The sequence below is a fragment of the Macrobrachium rosenbergii genome, chromosome 12 (assembly GCF_040412425.1).
Source record: "Macrobrachium rosenbergii isolate ZJJX-2024 chromosome 12, ASM4041242v1, whole genome shotgun sequence".
Classification (NCBI taxonomy): Eukaryota; Metazoa; Arthropoda; class Malacostraca; order Decapoda; family Palaemonidae; genus Macrobrachium; species Macrobrachium rosenbergii.
The window spans coordinates 106,457,591-106,478,003 of record NC_089752.1 but is presented as its reverse complement, the minus strand read 5'-3'; the positions used below and the strand labels follow the sequence as shown (position 1 = coordinate 106,478,003).

General features: G+C 35.1%; 2 protein-coding genes across 2 annotated transcripts in view; one reads left to right on the top strand and one right to left on the bottom strand.

Annotated features, from left to right (window-relative positions):
• Positions 1-20,413, bottom strand: part of LOC136843828 (sodium-dependent noradrenaline transporter-like) — a 294,066-nt gene that overhangs the window by 182,410 nt on the left and 91,243 nt on the right. The window lies entirely within an intron of this gene.
• LOC136843827 (uncharacterized) overlaps positions 1-20,413 on the top strand; it is a 169,929-nt gene that overhangs the window by 132,860 nt on the left and 16,656 nt on the right. Inside the window, exon 6 of the mRNA XM_067112620.1 lies at positions 4,966-5,049. Coding sequence (XP_066968721.1) covers positions 4,966-5,049 — 84 coding nt within the window. The remainder of the gene's footprint in view (positions 1-4,965; positions 5,050-20,413) is intronic.

Below are 20,413 nucleotides of genomic sequence, written 5' to 3'. Positions count from 1 at the left end.
TCTCTCTCTCTCTCTCTCTCTCTTTCTTCTTATTTTTCTTTCTTTCGCTTGCTTGCCTCTCTCTCTCTCTCTTTCTCTCTTCTTATTTTTCTTTCTTTCGCTTGCTTGCCTCTCTCTCTCTCTCTCTCTCTCTCTCTCTCTCTCTCTCTCTCTCTCTCTCTCTCTCTCTCTCTCTCTTATTAATCTTTCACTCGCACGCCTGCCTCTCTCTCTCTCTCTCTCTTATTGTCCATTCTTTCGCTTGCTTGCCTCTCTCTCTCTCTCTCTTTCTTCTTATTTTTCTTTCTTTCGCTTGCTTGCCTCTCTCTCTCTCTCTCTCTCTCTCTCTTATTAATCTTTCACTCGCACGCCTGCCTCTCTCTCTCTCTTATTGTCCTTTCTTTCGCTTGCTTGCTCTCTCTCTCTCTCTCTCGTATTCTTTCTTTCGCTTGCTTGTCTCTCTCTCTCTCTCTCTCTCTCTCTCTCTCTCTCTCTCTCTCTCTCTCTCTCTCTCTCTCTCGCTTATTCTTCTTTCTTTCGCTTGCTTGCATCTTCCATTTCTGGTAAGGTAGTTTGGGAACCATGAAATCCCTTTATTGCATACGCAGAGTTAGTAATATTTTCTCCAATATCTGCATCGTCTCATCCACCTCTTGGCAAAGGACCCACCGCTCTCTCTCGCTAGCGATCTCTCTGTCCTCATATTCCTGCCCGTAAATATAATTCGATGCCACACTAATAAACTGCACAAGCATTTTTATTTCCTATGAAAGCATTCACAAGAAATATTCTACTTATTGATGCAAGTGTGTCTTTGAGCGCATTTATTTGTGTCATGTCGTGTTGATTTTTCTATTTTGGATTGATTGAACTGAATTAAATTGAATATGGAATTTAGGCCAAAAGCCAAGCACTGGGACCAATGGGGTCATTCAGCGCTGAAATGGAAATTGAAAGTAAAAGGTTTATAAGGTGTAACAGGAGGAAAACCTTGCAGTTGCACTATGAATCAATTGTTAGGAGAGGGTGGAGAGTAAGATGGAAGAAAGAGAATATGAAAGGAGGTACAGTAAAAGGAACGAAAGGGGTTGCAGCTAGGGGCCGAAGGCACGCTGCAAAGAACCTTAAGCAATGCCTACACTGCACCATACGAGGTGCACTGACGGTACTAACCCCCTACCGGGGATTTTTTTGTTTTCGTTGAGATATTACAAACAGTTGGCATCCGTCTAGCCGTATAACGTTTATGTTTGCGTTGATATAGTTTAGATAATAAGAAATAAAATATCGCAGTGTTCTTGCTTCTTGGCGAGACGTAGTTTTTACGATATTATTAGCAACCCAAGGATCTGTTCTCAGATATGTAATATATATATATATATATCACTATATATATATATATATATATATATATATATATATATATATATATATATATATATATATATATATATATATATATATATATATATGATACTGTAATATAAGAGAGAGAGAGAGAGAGAGAGAGAGAGAGAGAGAGAGAGAGAGAGAGAGAGAGAGCAAATTCAATCTCAAATCAAATACAGTTAAACTACTAGTAAATATGCAGTATATGCACATTATATATATATATATATATATATATATATATATATATATATATATATATAAAATATATATATATATATATATATATATATATATATATATATATATATATATATATATCAATGCACGTGTATACTGCATATTTACCGCTAATTTTGGCTGTATTTGATTTGATATTGAATTCTCTCTCTCTCTCTCTCTCTCTCTCTCTCTCTCTCTCTCTCTCTCTCTCTCTCTCTCTCTCTCTCTCGTATATTACATTATTATTTTACACTCATAATGATAAACTGCAGTACTCTTAAGGAAACACTCATTGTTAATTATAAATCACACAGATGTATGTACTTGAAGTTCAAGAAAATTACATTTTACATTAATTTAAAAATACAGTCTTTTGGAAAATGAAATAAAAAAACTGAGGCCAAGTAGACCTCACGAACAGCTTGGTAAAAAAAAAAAAAAAAAGATAAAAGCAACAGGAAAATAGAGCAGATGTTTTCGAGACCATGTTGACAGTCTCGAAAAGGGAGGAAGGAGGGTCTAGTGGCCCCTAACTCTCAAATGTCATATCAGGTAATCTCAGAAATTTCGGGATATTGCATTTCAAGGACTAAGGCGTATTTGCCTCGAAGGACAGGCGCTTTTTTATATAAGGAATATCGCTTTATTCTTACAGTTTAAGGAGACAATTCCTTATTTCAGGATTACGAGGTCTTTAAAAATGGAGAAGTGCGTGATTTTCAGTACTATGTGATCTTTGAAAATTAGCTTTTTTCTGCAAAGGACAAGCGCTTATTTTGGTAATAGGTGATTTTATACACCGCATATTCCTAAATATTATTGTTTAAGGACACAATTTTTTTTTCATTATTAGAAGGTCTTTCCAAATGGGCGAGTACGTGATTTTCAATGATTTATAATCTTTTAAAATTAGCTTAAATGCTTGCGAATGTTTACTTACAGCATTGGAAACCAAAAATCAAAGCGATCTGCGAGAGGAAAGGGAACAAAGATCAAGAAACGTGTGGAAATAATGTCAAGTAAAATCGATAAGTATTTTTGAGTCGTTGGTCTCGTTGCAAAATATGGATGGATAGATAAAATACCTGGAAAATTCGTTTTTACTTTTCTGTAAAAGAAAACTACTGAGATGGCTTTGTCTGTCCGTCCGCCCTCAGATCTTAAAAACTACTGAGGCTATAGGGCTGCAAATTGGTATGTTGATATTCCATCCTCCAATCATCGAACATACCAAATTGCAGCCCTCTAGCCTCGGTAGTTTTTATTTCATTTAAGGTTAAAGTTAGCCATAATCATGCGTCTGGCAACGTTATAGGACAGGCCACCACCGGGCCGTTGTTTTAAAGTTTCATGGGCGGCGGCTCATACAGCATTATACCGAAACCACCGAAAGATAGACCTATTTTCGGTGGCCTTGATTATACGATGCACAGAAAACTCGATTGCGCCTAAGAAACTTCGGCATATTATTTACATGTTTTATCATGTATAACACATTTGCATACATTACCTAATAATATTATGCAAACGCAAGCAAATTCCTTTCGGCTGTTTGGGGAATTACACTGTCATTTTACGAAAATATTCGACAGTTCAACACTAAAACGTAATAAGCATTCTTGCATTAAAAAAAGAAGTAAGTTTAGTTATTAAATAGTGAAGTGATTGTTAGCCTGAAATCTGCGAACGTTGCAGAACTCGAAAAGGTGAAAGGTACCGTATATAAATGGAAAATTAGATATATATATATATATATATATATATATATATATATATATATGTATATAAGATATTCACCTTTTACCCTCAGAGTATATGAACGTTCTGGTTCTCGGCTAGTGTATTATGTGTGTCTGCGTGTGTGTGTGTATGTGATCTATGCTTAGAGCATAGATGCTCATGTAAGCAAGGTCCACGGTGCGATCTCAGCTATGAACAGTTTACCAGCGTCGTCTGGGTGTGTCTATAAGAGTCAAATTCATCCCAGACGGCTAACTCATTCTGTCGTCTCTTCATCAAAGGAGGCAAAAAGCGTTTAATAAAATGAATATTAAGTGACAAAAAACGGAGAAACCTACACAATGAATTCTACACTATATTATGAACAGACGTACGGGGCTCAGGAGCTAATTACTTTAATGAAAGGCAAATATGTTAATGTGTGCAAATCAGCCCCGGACATAGACCCAGTGAGAGCCAAAATTAACTGGAATTAAACTCCAGAGAGAGAGAGAGAGAGAGAGAGAGAGAGAGAGAGAGAGAGAGAGAGAGAATCTAAATTAAATCAAATTTATATGAATGAATGATTAGCTGTCCGGTAAGGAAGCCAGACAATTGTGAACAAAACCAGTTTACACTTTCTAACCGAAAGTAATGTAAGAAATGGGTGAAAGCGCAATTCTCAACCTTGGGTACGTTACGGACCACCTAGAAGAGAAGATTAAGGTGAGAGGAACATCCCGGGCTAAACGACGGCAAGTCAGAAAGCGGAGTTTAGTACCTGTAGACAATTCTGTAATAACACCAGTTACACATAGATGAAACCTCGTCGAAGCTATTTTTATTTAACATTTTTGAATTTATCGAAGAAATCTGATGAGATTTGTTTTGAATAGCACTGTCGAGAATAACGTGTCAAGAATAAGCAGGCTGTTGAAAAACAGCAAAATACAGGGAAAAATATATTTTAATGTGTAGTTAGTACACGATTCTATACATAATCATTTCTGTAAGTAGTACTGGAAGTATAAATCACAGTACTTCATGGTGAAGTCCTCATTTCTTTAGAAATATTCGCCATGAATACGCGATCTGGCAACAGCCACCTTCGAAACAAGCAAATAAGTAAAGATAAGGTCTGAAGAAAAATTATCTGACAGAAATATATCGAAGAAGAGGCGAGAATTGAATAGTCCAGAGGGAATGAAGGAACTACTAACGGCCAAGTATTGTAAATAGTTGCTTTCCCACAAGGAGGTAATGCTGTTAGCGCACCTCACGTGGTGCTCTGTAAGCATTACTGAAGGTTGTTTACAGCGTCCCTTCGGGCCCTAGCTGCACCCACTTTTAGGACTTTTACTTTACTTCCGTTCCCATTTCCGTTTTTCCGTCTAGCTGTCCAACCGCTTCTCTTCCCCTTTTCATAGTTTCAAGCGCCGAATGGCTGAAAGTCCCCCCCACCCCCACCGCTTGGCCTTATAGTAAAATTTTCATAAATCAAGTCAAATCGCATAGTTGATAACATGAGACAGTCCATATTCACTTCGCATGCGAAGATATTTGACGTTTGCTAATGTTGATTTACTCTTAAACATTCGTTTACATTCCAGTGGATATTTGTATGACATCCTCTCGTTTTTCTTCTTCTTCTTCCAGATATATGCTGTACTTTGCGTCATATCTCAGTACCAGGAATATCTAGAGGGCCGAGGAACCGCCAGTGACGAGGGCTCGGGATCGGTAAGTAGAATTAGTACATCATCATCCATCTCTCTCTCTCTCTCTCTCTCTCTTCCATTATCGATTTCGATTGTGAAAAAAGTAATACATGATAAAGCATTTTATCTGTGTCTGTGTTATTTATTGGTTTTTCTTTGGAAATTAATGTTTCAAGATTTTATAACGTTCCCATGATCATCCTGTTATAATGTAGTTTATAGACGTCAGCGTTGATGTCGAAAGCGACCAAAGATTTCACATTAAAAAAAAACCCTTTTTCAGTTTTATTGTCTGTCTGTCTGTATTCCCCTCCAGTTTCTTGTCGAGTGCCAGGCGATGATATTATTGCAAATCTCCAAAACGAGGAGGCTATTACTTCGGTAATGAAAGTGTCAAAAGCGGAGATGTTTCAATGGAGCACCGCTTTAAGACCTTTGCAAATTCCACGCATAGTCTGAATACAGAGCATTTTGTCACTGCCTTGTAAAGCGTCGCAGAATTTTCAGGATATTGTGACTTGTTTTTATAGTTTTCTGTTCGCAATTTCCTCCAAGGTTTTGAGAGGCTCGTTGTATATCTATCTATTTATATATGTGTACAGCATAAATTCACACATTATATATATATGTAAATATACTATATATACTATATATATACATATATATATATATATACATATACAGGGTGTTTCGAAATTAGAGGCCCCCTCTACAGCATAAACTAAAATTGATATGGACAAAAACAAAAGTAATTCAGAACAGGTATTTATTTAAGTTTCTCTCTGAGTATTGAATATTTTGTGTGGCCTCCATCTGCCTGTACCACAGCCTGCATTCTTGAGGGGTATGATTTCAGCAAATCGCAAAAAAGCTGAGGCTCAAACTCCAAATCCCTGAGCACTTCAGTCACCTCTCTTCGCAGGTCGTCGAGGCTTGGTATACCATCATAGTTCACTGTGTGCACTTCAACACGATCCTTTAAGATACTACCAATGTTTTCACACACATCAAGGTCAGGGAAGCTACCTGGAAATTCACTTAACGAGAAGAAATCGATACCACTGTTTCGAAGCAGCTCCTGTGTCTGAAGAGCCTTGAAACATGGTGTCTTATCATGCAAAAATGTGACTTCTTCAACAGATAACACATTTTCAGGATCTTTGAGGAAAGGAAATACTCCACCAGTAAGCACAGTTTCTCTGAAATATTCGCCATTCCATGACTGTCCTTTTTCTTTGATGATCCACATTAACCGTTTGGCTGTGAAACAGAGAAAAATTCCCAAACATTCAGGAAATTTCACAACTTGGCGATAGTGCATGTCATCGCTGATATCATCCAACTTTGCAGCCCAAATGATGTCATTTTTATGATTCGGCTTCCTGACTGTGTAAATGAAGAATTCATCTCATGTGGCAACATGGAGAAAGTCAGCTTCATCCCAATCTTTAAGAAATGAACCACAAAACCATGCACGGTCTTCTCTCTGTTGCTGAGTGATGTTGGGCTTGCTGATAACATGAAATGGCTTGATACCAGATTTTTTCAACTCACAATATACAGCAATATAACTTCTCTTCTTTCCCCGTTTTGTTTCTAGTTCAAGCGCCAATTTACGTAAAGACTTTCTTGGTCTACTCACTGCCTCAGCTATGATGTCTTTTGACTCCTGAGAAAGGACTTCAGGCCTTCCAAGATTCTCACTTTTTTCGCAATGACAGTCATATGGATTTTTGTTCCAGTTTCTTTTAACAAAGGATTCATCTCTTTTAATGTATTTAGCTATTCAGGAACGTGAAATGAAGGATGCGCCAACATCCCTGGCCTCTCTGAAGGTTATAGCCCGGATTCGGTCAATCCATCTGATTTCCTCCGAGTCGTTAGCCATGGCTGTATCTAACTCCGTCACTCAGTCTGAAAATACAAGAAATGTAAAATGAAAAATAGCTTAATAGAAGCTTAAAATTATGTACTTGGAGATAGGCTATAGCGGAGGAGAGGGGCTCTAATTTCGAAACACCCGGTACATATACATATATATATAGTACTGTAATCTTCGTATACACGAAGACATATTATTCATTTCTATTCCACATAGGAAAATGAAAGGTGTTTTTGTTAGAATGTGCCCAACAGTTTCGTCCTCCAATGGACCTCTTCTTGGAGAAGAGGTCCATCGGAGGACGAAACTGTTGGGCATATTCTAAAAACATTTTCATTGTCGTATGTGGAATAGAACTGAATAATATATCTTCGCGCCAAAGAAGATTACAGTACCATATATATATTATATATATATATATATATATATATATATATATATATATATATATATATATATATATATATATATATATATATATATATGTGTGTGTGTATTTATACATGTATATATACACATATATAAATAGATAGACACTCGTATACAACGAGCCTCTCAAAACCTTAGGGAAATTGCGAACAGAAAACTATAAAAAGTGTCAAAATATCCTGAAAATTCTGCGACGCTTTACGAGGCAGTGACAAAATGCTCTCTATTCAGACTATGCGTGGAATTTGCAAAGGTCTTAAAGCGGTGCTCCATTGCAACATCTCCGCTTTTGACACTTTCATTACCGAAGTAATAGCCTCCTCATTTTGGAGATTTGCAATAATATCATCGCCTGGCACTCGACAAGAAACTGGAGAAGAAGAAGAGGGAGAAGAAGAGAGACTGACGGACAGACAGGCAGACTGATAGTCATGCTCATGGATAGAACAAACGTGAAAAGGGTTTTTTTTTTTTTTGTGGAGCGTTTAGTCGCTTTCGATATCAAAATTGACTTCTAAAAATTAAATTACGATAGAATGAACATGAGAACATTATAAACTCTTGAAACAATAATTTCTAAAAAAATAAAAAGACAATAAATACAACAGAAAAAGACAATATACTTTTGTAAAATATTACGTTTTTACAGCTGAAAAAAAAAAATATTATATTTTTATATAAATATATATATATATATATATATAATATATATATATATATATATATATATATATATATATATAATATATATGTATATATATAAATATATATAATATATATATATATATATATATATATATATATATATATATATATATATATATATATATATATATATATATATATATATATATATATAGTGTGTGTGTATGTCGAGATAAGCGAGTACCACAGGAAAATGACAAGCAGAAGTTCAGTACCAAGCACTTTCACGTGTTGTTTAGTCACGCATTTTTTTTTTTTGTGCCCCGACGATGCGTGAATAAACAACACGTGAAAGCGCTTGGTACTGAACTTCTACCTGTCATTTTCCTATGGGATTCACTTATAAACTGAAGTCACTTGCATCCACTGTGATTTTTTAAGCATAGGTGTGTATGTTTATATATATATATATATATATATATATATATATATATATATATATATATATATATATATGTGTGTGTGTGTGTGTGTGTATGTATGTATATATATATATATATATATATATATATATATATATATATATATATATATATATATATATATATATATATATATATATATATGATTACACCAGCTGATCGAATTATTTACGGTCTTTTCACTTCAGCTGTAAAGCAAAAATCCAGTAATTTCTGGTATGAGGTACAAAACTGAAGTCAGAGAAAAGAAATATCCCCTAGAAATGTTTCTCTAAAGGCCCAGTAGATGGCATCAGCTTGTACATTTTACTATTTGTGTGATTCCAATGTAACGATAGGGAAGAAGTACTAGATATACGTATTAAATTGGCTTCTTTGCTGACCATGTTAATATGATTCTATCTACAATAACTTGTGAATAAATATCTGGTGTAAATTTGCATATCAGACACAAATGAAAGGTATCTACTTTGATATGGAAAATACATTCTTCATGTCGACTGAGTGTCTGGTCCTCGGTAAAAATGGCTTTTCCCATCTGACGTAGTGGAGGCTCTAATGGAGAGAGCACATTTTGCTTTACTTCGCCTCGAATGAATGGGACGTATATTACATGCCAGAACATGGGTAGATGAAGGATTCAAACAGAAGTGACTGCTTACAGATAAAACTAACTGTTCAGAATAGATTATCGTGAGACATTTGGAAATGTGATAAGATATTTATTAGTGCTGGGATTTAGTAAACATTATTAAATACCTTTTAATCGTAGTCTTTATATCTGTACTACTCTCAGAAAACGGAGGAGACAGTTTTGAGTAGATTTGTGTACATGACACGAGCAGTGAACATAGTATGCATATTAACTGGAGATTAATGTGAGCCTCTGTATTCATGTAATGACAGTCATCACTCAGGCATTGCCACCGAAGACAGACTTCTGTTCAAGAGATTAAGTCTTAAAGGGGTTTCAGGAAGCAACAATACCAGGCAGATGAATTCTACGTGTTCTGTGCTTTATAAATTTAAGAAATTGTCAGTAAAAGTCTGGTTTGAATATCGATTTTTTTTTATTTACTCTGTTTTCGGCAGTGTCCCAGGTAGCCTTAGGGGTGAAGCCACATTTTGTCTTCCCATCTTTCCCATTACTTATAGGCAACAATAAATTTTCCCTTCACATTTGCCAGTTAACATAACAGCCTGTTTATCGTATAACATCCCCTCTTGGTATGTGCTTAGTGTCATGTCTGGTACTGAGGGATTCCCGGTTTACACTCATTTTCTCACTTTATGACTAGTGTCTTCAGAGCAAACGATTTGTGTCCTTGCCTTAACTTTGCTCTATAGATTTCCTTATTTCCTGTAGGTCAACAAAGCCTTACATGTTTTGTCCAGTTCACCATAAATGTAAATATTTGTAAACAACCAATGTAAAGCTTATTTTAGAAAATAAACATTTAAAAGAAAAAAAACCCATCTAGCATTGTGATGAACAATGTTGTATGATTTCATGCAGGTTGGAAAGCTTCACTATCTATTTGGATTGACCTTGAAAATATGGTGGTAAGGAGGTCATTATAGCAGTATTTTTATTTTTTTTTTATTTTTGATCTCTTAACGCGTCCAGTGTCTCAGACAGCTTATTGAGATTCGCTTTTTCGGTGATGGTGTGTTGATAATATTTACGTTACCGTAAAAATTAATATGAATAACGATTCTAACACCCAGCTGAGTTTTACCTCATTTGCTTGTAATTTTGACGATGCAGTGTTATAAGTTGTCTATGTTTATATGCAGGTCTGTAAGGATCGGTGAGAAACAGGTGATGGGAGGGAAGTGACGATGATTTTCTTCTCTTCCTGTAATCTCCACCCTTACGTGGGACGTGAACTATTTGCATAACAGAATTTTCCTGCTTGGGCTATTTGTTAGCAAAACATCATCCTCCGTGCATTTCATCTACAACTGTGGCATTTTTTAGATTAAAAAATCCATCACATCATCTGGTTTTGTGTCATTCTATTTTGACAAGTATATTACGCAAAATCTAAAAGACAAGTATTAGTTAACTCATAACGTTAATATAAGGACAACATTTCAACATAATCTTCTATACCGGTTCTTATAAAGGCCTATATTGGTAAAATAAAGGCCATGACTGTATCGCATATTTCTCTGAAAATCGCCTAATTTAAGAAATTTTATGCGCTGGCAAACGTTATGCAACGAAGTAAATTAGTATAAAACTATATTTTGATCTTTATTAACTTTACAACTATCAGTATTTGCGGTGTTCTCCTTTGTCCCGAGTTAACAACTGTTTGGATCGTTACCGGTCTTGTCACTTCTGCTGTAAGGCCAAAATCAGGTTCTGTCTGGTCTGAGGGACAAAACTGCCGGTAAAGCCTCTTAAGAAGCCGGTTGTATATGTTTCTCTTAGTGTCCAATAGATGGCATCAGCTGCTACTTTTTTACCACTTGGGTGATTCAATTTGAATGATATGGGAGGCAGTACTAGATACACTGTTTAAATTGGCATTATTGCTACATATTTCAATGTGATTCTATCTACACTAACTTTTGAATGAACGTTGAGTGTAATTACATGCTAATGTGATTCTCTCTACAATAACTTTCGAATAAATGTTGTGTGTAATTTACAAATTACACACAAATGTGATTTGGTCCCTTGTGGTAAATGGTCTTTCTCCTCTGATATGCGTAAGGTCCTTATTGAAAACGTACCTTTTATTTTATCCTGCTCTCAGTAAATTGAGCATCCATTGCATGTTCAAATTTACTCGTATGTAGGTAAAGGATTCATGCAGAAGTAACTACTTGCAGGTGTAACTGAAAGTTCAGAGGACGTTGTCATGAAGCCTTAGGAAATGTGATTTTGTTTGGTGCTACTCTGGCTTGTTATCTACGCGTCACCTACTTCGAGGCGCTAGTACTAAACACCGTATGGTAAATGTAAAGTAGGCGCCCGCACGCAGATATCGTTTATTGTTATAATTTGTAGACCACACAATATAGAAATCGGTGTATATAATACTTTGATCTCCTAGGGGCTAGTACTAAACACGGCATCCCAAGGAGCTTCTGCCATGTTTAGTACTAGCACCTCGGAGTAAGTGACGTGTAGATAACTAGCCAAAGTAGCATTTTGTTTTTTAATGCTGGGATTTGATAGAAATCCACAATTACCTTTTATAGTAGTCTTTACCAGAACACATAAAGGAAGAGTTCTAAGTAGATATTTGTACGTGAAATTGGCAATGAAAATAGTATGTACATTAGTTAGGGATTACTGTGAGAATTTTAAACATGCAATAACATTTGTTACTCAGATATTGTCACCAAAGACAGAGTGAGAGTGCACGGGAGACTTTTAGTCAAAAGATTAAGGCTTAAAGGGGTTTCAGGTAGAGAAAATACCTGGCACATGAATTATACATACTATGTGATTTAAAAATCGAAGGAATAGTTAGCAGAAGTCTGATCTGAATATCGAATTTCTCTCATTTCCTCCGAAACATGTTTTCGTCAGTGGGTCCTGGATACACTCATTTTGGGTCTCTGTCACTCCTTTTACTTATAGGCCATAATATCTTTTCCCTTCCATTTTGCCATTTAACATTACAGTCTGTGTCTTGTATGACATCGCTTGTTGATATGAGAGCAGTTTCATCTCTGATAATAAGCATTCCTCCTTTTATCATCCGCGTTTTGTGCACTTATTTTCTTCCTCTGTCTCGGTGCTTTCCAGGGCAAATGGTTTCCGTTCTTGCCTTAATTTAGCCTTAGATTTCCTTACAGGTTTTGCCCAGCTAATTCAATGTTTTTGTGTGATTTCATGTAGGTCAGAAATCTTCACTACCTATTTAAATGGATGGAAGGTCTTCGTTAATCCCCCATTCCTGAAGTTCTTCATTTACTGATAGAGGATTTAGGTCTGCCTCCTCAAAACTATTCTTATTTTCTGCGTGAGATTTCATTTACGCCAAATGAGCTCAAAGGCATCATACATGCAGTGGTATGGAAGAGGCCTTGGACACAAAGGGGTGTCCATGGCTTCTTGTATTTCTGTCGGTTACTAATCATTATGCTGACATGAATATTTGACATGAGTATGTTCGCGATTTTGCTAGCTCTAGTATTTGTTCAAGTTATCTATCTCCTACATTTATGCCAATATTTTGTAACCAGTCTTTCATATCCTCTTTCTTGGCTGACAGACAATGTCCTGGGTTTGTTGATCTGCACCGAATGATACGCTGCGTTATCCTGCATTATGATGGAAGACGTCCCTATTTTCGGAAGAAAACCCCCATCAATTTTTGAGTCACGAGGTGGATCAAAATGTTGCCCTTAAAGGATGTTGGTTAAAGAGAATAATCCTCAATTTCTTCGTAGCGTAAGCAGCTTGACCGTCCCAAAATGACCTGTTTTATAAGTTGACAGGAATTTTGGCAGTGTTTCTAAAACTATATGCCACGTTTCTAGGACGTTGATTTTCATCTTGATCGAAATTGACAATGATGAGGATTTAAGAAAATTAAATTTCAGCATTAGAATGTCTATGCCCGAAATACCATTTTTTTTTATTTATCATGTAATAAGGATGAATATCTGATACCGGATAATTATGCCTTTGGCAACATACGCAGCGGTCCAAAACAACGGCCCGCGAGTCCCTTCTTAAATTCGTGAGAGTATATTGAATACGCGAGCTTTTGGGCGGGGTGGGGTGTGGTTGGGTTGGGGTGTGGGTTGAAGGTCCTCCTGAAGAAGGGTCGGCAGGAGGAGGATGCCAGCCTCCCTTCCTTGACCCGCTTCCTCCTTTTTCCACCACCGACCGCCGCTGAGGCGCCTCCGCCCTCCAGCCAATCATCAATCAAGCGTCACGGACGAACCATATCTCAGATAGATCTATTCAGGAAACGCAGCAAGTCCTGTTGGAATCTATTGACAAGGAGGTCATTAACCCAGTTCTGTCTTTTGCCCACTTTTTTTCTCTCCTTTCTTTGTATTATGTATTTTACATATATTTTCCCTGTGTGTAAAATGTTCAGGTGTTGCGTGGGTGGAATTTGACCTGAAGTCATTCGGTCTCTACGCAGCTCTTAGTGTTTTGTGTAATTTTAATTTTTATGGAAATTCGTGTTAAAAGGGTAAAAATCCTGGACACTGTTGAAATATCAGAGGTATCTCGTGCGGTTATGAAAACTGAAGGATGTTAATAAAGACTGCCAATGCGACGTTAAATGACAGCAGTTGTAACATCTCATTGCTTTATTCTCTCGAATTAGTGTACAGAGAATTAACCCGAAATAAAAGACCAAGAGAGCGTTATAACAAAGAACAACTAGCATCTTTGTGTATATTTCAAATTTGACAGCTGCAAAAAATAAGTCAATGAAACATCAGTATTAGAAATAGTCAGAATACTTTTATATTGAAATATACATTTTCTATTAGCATGTCTTTCATGTTATTGCGTAATCCCTAGTGCGCTTTCAGCCCTGAACGTTGACGATTCCAAGTGTCATTTTTCCGTCGTTCTCCATTTCATTAAACGGGGCTTCATTCGCTGAAATGGCAGAGAGGGTCTCCACGTAATATCATCCACTCGGGAATTTTGTTCATGAGGCTGATGGCGCTTAGAGGCTTTTCCAGAATGAAATGGTCTGCGCCAGTGCTTGCTTTATCGAAATCAAAAGGTCAAATGTGACAAAACCGTGTTTTTCTTCCTGGAAGACTGCGTGCACACTGCAGTAAAACATATAGTAAACATGTCGGCATCTTGTGGCACACAAATCTCAAACAGGTTTTTCAGTTACGGTAGTTGACCTGTTTTCAAACTGTTTGTGATATGTATGCGATAAATTAAAAATGCAGTAAAACATGTAATTAACACACGTCGATAACTTATCGCACACACATCACAAACAGGTTGAAAACAAGTCAGCGACTTATCGTTTTCCAGTTACGGCAGTTGACTTGTTTTCAACCTGTTTGTGATATTTATGCGTTAAGTTAAAAATGCAGTAAAACATGTAATTAACACATGTCGGCAACTTATCGCACACACATCGCAAACAGGTTGAATACAAGTCAACGACTTATCGTTCCCGGCTAAGGTAGTTGACTTTTTTCAAACTGTTTGTGATATTTATGCGATAAGTTAAAAATGCAGCAAAACATGTAATAAACACGCCAGCAACTTATGGCACACACGTCACAAACAGGTTGAATACATGTCAACGATTTATAGGTAGTACAAACCAGTGCTTCACAAGATTACCGTTTTCCCCTTACGGCATGTGACTTTTTTTTCAACCTGTTTGTGACATGTATTCGATAAGTTAGAAATGCCTTCACCTCCCGCTTCCTTGATCATCTCACTTGTTGGTGAAAGTTGTCCTTTTTGGGTTAAACTTTTAATTGAAATGCTTTTAATTTATTTTCTATTATTTTACAGTTGTAACATAACCTTGCTGATTACGATGACAGCTGATAGGCTGCATTCATGTAATGTTAAAAGATATACTCTGAGGCCACGAATTGTAGTTTGTTCTTTATTAATGATAGTGTCACTTATCAAGATAAGAACTTAGTTTCCGTATATTCTGTTTGTTGCTCCCTAAATACAGTGTTTATTATTACGACAGTTGTCAAGGAAACACTCAAAGGCTTTACTTCGCATGTTGCTCTGTAAGTATAATGAAAAGTATCGACGTTCTTAATTAAGAAAGTCATCTCCCGCGTGAGTTCCACGAAACTCACAATTGCTTTGCCAATGAGTACTGACTTACTTAACATGGTAGCAATTGGTTTCACAGCCTTCAGATATTAGCACTTCCAAAATGAATTGCTCCTTTCATTTTGTTTCTTGGTTGGTGATATCTCTCTCTCTCTCTCTCTCTCTCTCTCTCTCTCTCTCTCTCTCTCTCTCTCTCTCTCTCTCTCTCTATATATATATATATATATATATATATATATATATATATATATATATATATATATATATATATATATATATATATATATATATATATATATATATATATATATATATATATATATATATATATATATATATACATATACATATATAATATATGTGTGTATGTATGTATGTATGTATGTAATATAAATACATTAACTTTATCACTTACGCAATTGTTCTGTGCATTAACACAGTTACTAACAGGACCTCATTAAAACTGGATGGTATCTAGCGGAGATATTTATTCAAAAAAAGTTACAAGCTTTCTAGGACTGACAGTCCTCATCATCAAGTATCCGTAGTCCTAGAAAGCTTGTAACTTTTCTTGAATAAATATCTCCGCTAGATACCATCCAGTTTTAATGAGGTCCTGTTAGCAATATATATATATAATATATAATATACATATGTATATCAACTTTATTAGCAACAAGAATTAGATTAATCCCTCGCGCTCACTGGGCTTCTTAAGTTATTGTAGGCAAACAAATTACGAGAAAACTATAGGTTAAATTTAATGATTAATTATTTTCACTTGCAAACGCTATGAAACCACTGTATACTTCGCACAGAATTGTACTTATGACTCCGACGTAAATATGGTTTTCTGCCAAGTAACCTTCTGTTAAGTAACAGGAAAACGTTACTTTATCAGAAACAAAATTGCCAAACGTTGTATCTTAACTTTCACTAGAAGGATCCGTCTTCCGACTATCCCGCTGTGGATAAAAAGTATTGAATCTCTTTGGGATGCAAATTCCATTCTTATTCTTTCTTTTTTTTTTTTTTTGAATGTCCTATATTTCTGACCACCAGTGTGGCTTCCTACATTTCTTTGAAGATTTCCTTCACTCTGTTAGGTGTATGAAATGAAAACTTCTTTTTAAGACTAAGATATATATATATATATATATATATATATATATATATATATATATATATATATATATATATATATAAAATATATAATATATATGCATGTTTAATATATATATATATATATATATATATATATATATATATATATATATATATATATATATATATATATATATGTGTGTGTGTGTGTGTGTGTGTGTGTGTGTGTGTGTGTGTGTGTGGGTGTGTGTGCGCGTTTGTGGGTATGTATCTGCTCGTAGATTTTATAGTGAAAAAAGGAGTTGGAGATGGAAGACAAGGTTGAGATTAAAGTAACGATAGAATCTTCAATACGTACGTAATGCCACTTTAAGCAGCAGAACAACATAATATTTACGAACCTTGCCTAAAAGAATGCCTCACATATCTAGAGAGATGAGACATAAGATAACTCTAAGCAAAACAAATAATTTGAAAGACTATGCTTCAAGCGATGAAATAAGAACAGATTGATGTAGTTATGTATTTTAAATATTTACACAGGCACCTTACATATCCGGTATAATTCTCGTGATTTCTAATTTCGTGAAAGATTAAATAAAGGCTAATTAAGAAATGGGGAGGCTGAAATAGATTTGGAATTCAAACAGACTGAAATTGCTTGCGAAAGTAATTATTTATCACATTCTAATACGATCTGTATTACTATACTGATATTAATCATGGTATGACATTGAACTATTTGTGACAGATTTTTGTCGATAGAATAAAGCTCGAAGAAGAATATTAGAAGACACACGGCAGCTCAGAATTGGAAATGATACCATAACAGAAATTACGGACGTCCCAAATGGAGATGAGATAATGATAAAAGGGAGATGGACATGGCACGTAGATGGAGTAGCTATAGATTCACCATTTAAAGGATGAATGCGGCACACACACGCACAAATCTCTCTCTCTCTCTCTCTCTCTCTCTCTCTCTCTCTCTCTCTCTCTCTCTCTCTCTCTCTCTATATATATATATATATATATATATATATATATATATATATATATATATATATATATATATATATATATATATATGTGTGTGTGTGTGTGTGTATGTGTGTATGTATGTATGTATGTATGTATACAGATACAGAGAGAGAGAGAGAGAGAGAGAGAGAGAAGCGTGTATTCAGATGCATAGATTCTGTGCACGAAGATAACACAAAATAATTATGCAGTGGTTAGTCAAATCTCTCCTCTTCACAGTTTATAATGTAGCTGTGGGAGCGCCAAAAAACTAAAGGTTAAAGTTGAAGGCTTAGAATTTTGTCGTAATCTATTCCAGGTCATACTCAGAAAAGTTATATGCAATAAATAATATCAGTTTGGCGCACTAGAGCCATCTCGCCACACCCTAACTACTGATTTTGATCTGCGTGTGATATTATTTTAAAATAAAGACATTATTAAACAGAATAAGCCGGAGTGAATTCAGATCGCTCAATCAGTCATCTGGAATGTGAATTTAGGTCCCTTAATCATCCATCTTAGGTGAATTCAGATGGCTTTATCACCCATCTGAAGTGAATTTAGGTCCCCTAATCACCCATCTTCGGTAAATTTAGAACTCTTAATCATTCAGCAGAAGTGAATTTAGGCCAATTAATTATCCAAGTAAATTTAGGTACCTTTATCATCCATGTGAAGTGAATTGAGGTCCCTTAGTCACCCGTCTGAAGTGACTGTAGGTCCCTTCCTCACCCATCTGAAGCGAAGTCAGGTCCATTAACCATCCTTGTTAAGTGAATTTACATCCCTTAATCATACATCTGAACTGAATTCAGGTCCATTAATCATTCATCTGAAGTGAATTTAGATCGCTTAATCACCCATCTATAGTGAATTCAGATCGCTCAATCACCCATCTGAAGTTAATTTAGATCCCTTAATCATACATATGAAGTTAATTCAGGTCCATTAATCATCCGTCTGAAGTGAATCCAGATCGCTTAATCACCCACCTGAAGTGAATTTAGATTCCTAAATCATCCGTCTGTGGTTAATTCAGATCGGTTTAACACCCATCTGAAGTGACTTTAGATCCTTTAATCATCCATCTGAAGTGAATTTAGATCCCTTAATCATCCATCTAAAGTTAATTTAGATTCCTTAATCACCCATCTGATGTGAATTCAGATCGCTTAATCACCCATCTGGAGTTAATTTAGATCCCTTAATCATCCATCTGAAGTGAATTCAGGTCCATTAATCATCCGTCTGAAGTTTAATTCAGATGGCTTAATCACCCACCTGAAGTGAACTAAGACCCCTTAATCATCCGTCTGTGGTTAATTCAGATCGGTTTAACATCCATCTGAAGTGAATTTAGATCCCTCAATCATCCATCTGAAGTGAATTCAGGTCCATTAATCATCCGTCTAAAGTTAATTCAGATCGCGTCATCACCCATCTGAATGAATTTAGATCCCTTAATCACCCGATCTGCAGTGAATTTAGATACCACAATCATCTATTTGAGGTGAATTCAAATCGCTTAATCATCCATCTGAAGTAAATTTAGATCCCTTAATCATCCATTTGAGGTGAATTACAATCGCATAATCACCCACCTGAAGTGCATTTCGATCCCTTAATCATCCATCAAACATGAATTCAGCTGGATTAATCACCATCTGAAGTCAATTTAGAACCCTTAATCATCGATCTGAGGTGAATTAGATCCCCTAATCATCCATGTAAAGTGAATTTATGTCCCTTAGTTATCCACCTGAAGTGAATTCATTTCGAAACACAACTGGTTAATTAAAGATGAACTGACAGCACTTGGCTTTATTTTCTTTTTCCAACAACAAAACACAATTTATCTTCACATAAAATGAATAAATCAAAATCAAAATTGAATTTGAGTTATTCATTTACTGGAACTGTAGCAGTAATTATGACTAACATAGTGGAAATAAATTAATATGTTTTCATATTTTTTAATAAATTATGTTTTCTATATTCTCATTACTAATCAGTTGTGTTTTCTTTATTAGTCTATTTATTATTCAGTTATGTTTTCTATATTATACTAATTACCATTCAGTTGTGTTTTCTGTATTATACCAATTACTAATCAGTTGTGTTTTCTATATTATTCCCATTACTAATCAGCTTTCTTTATTAGTCTCTTTACTTAAATCTGTTTCGTTTGCTCTCGCCTTGTTGTAACTTTATCCCACCCGTTTCCCAGCCTTTTTTTTTATTTATTTTCTATTTATGTAACGAGAAATACAGAAGACGAAAAAAGACTCGAATCAAGTTCAGCGTACAGAAAAAACCTGAAAACTATAACGTATAAAAAACGGGACTTCACGAGACAATATTCTTGTAGTTGGGAAGGCATCTTCATTACAAAATCACTTACCGTTTAATACTGGTTTCTGTAAGATTCATAAAAGCTAAAGCAGCCTTCGTTTACATACAGAAAATCTACTTGTTACGTTCTGCTATGTCCTGTTTCAGGTGAACAATTCTCTAAAAATGAGTTTGAATTTAACTGGGCCTCACAGTCGAACGATGTGATAATCTTTAAAACTTCTTAAGATATTATTGCAGTTTTTATGTCCGGAAAATTCATAGCTTCGTCATACAGATTACTGTACACTGACTGTGTCAGATTGATTTTAATGAAAGCTGTTTTGGAAATTCCTTTACAAAATCACTTGAAAAACCTGACTGGATATTTAATCATTCTCTTCGAAGGTTGTTCCTTCACTCGATTAATAATAATAATAATAATAATAATAATAATAATAATAATAATAATAATAATAATAACAATAATAATGAAATGTGTTTATGAGTGGGTCTCTTCCTAAATATAATAATAATAAAAATAATGTTTATAATTATGATTATTAATGAAATACGTTTACGAGAGGGTTTCCTTCCTGAATAATAATAATAATAATAATAATAATAATAATAATAATAATAATAATAATAATAATAATAATAATATTTTGTAATGATAAAGGATTGTGATGAAATAATAATAATAATAATAATAATAATAATA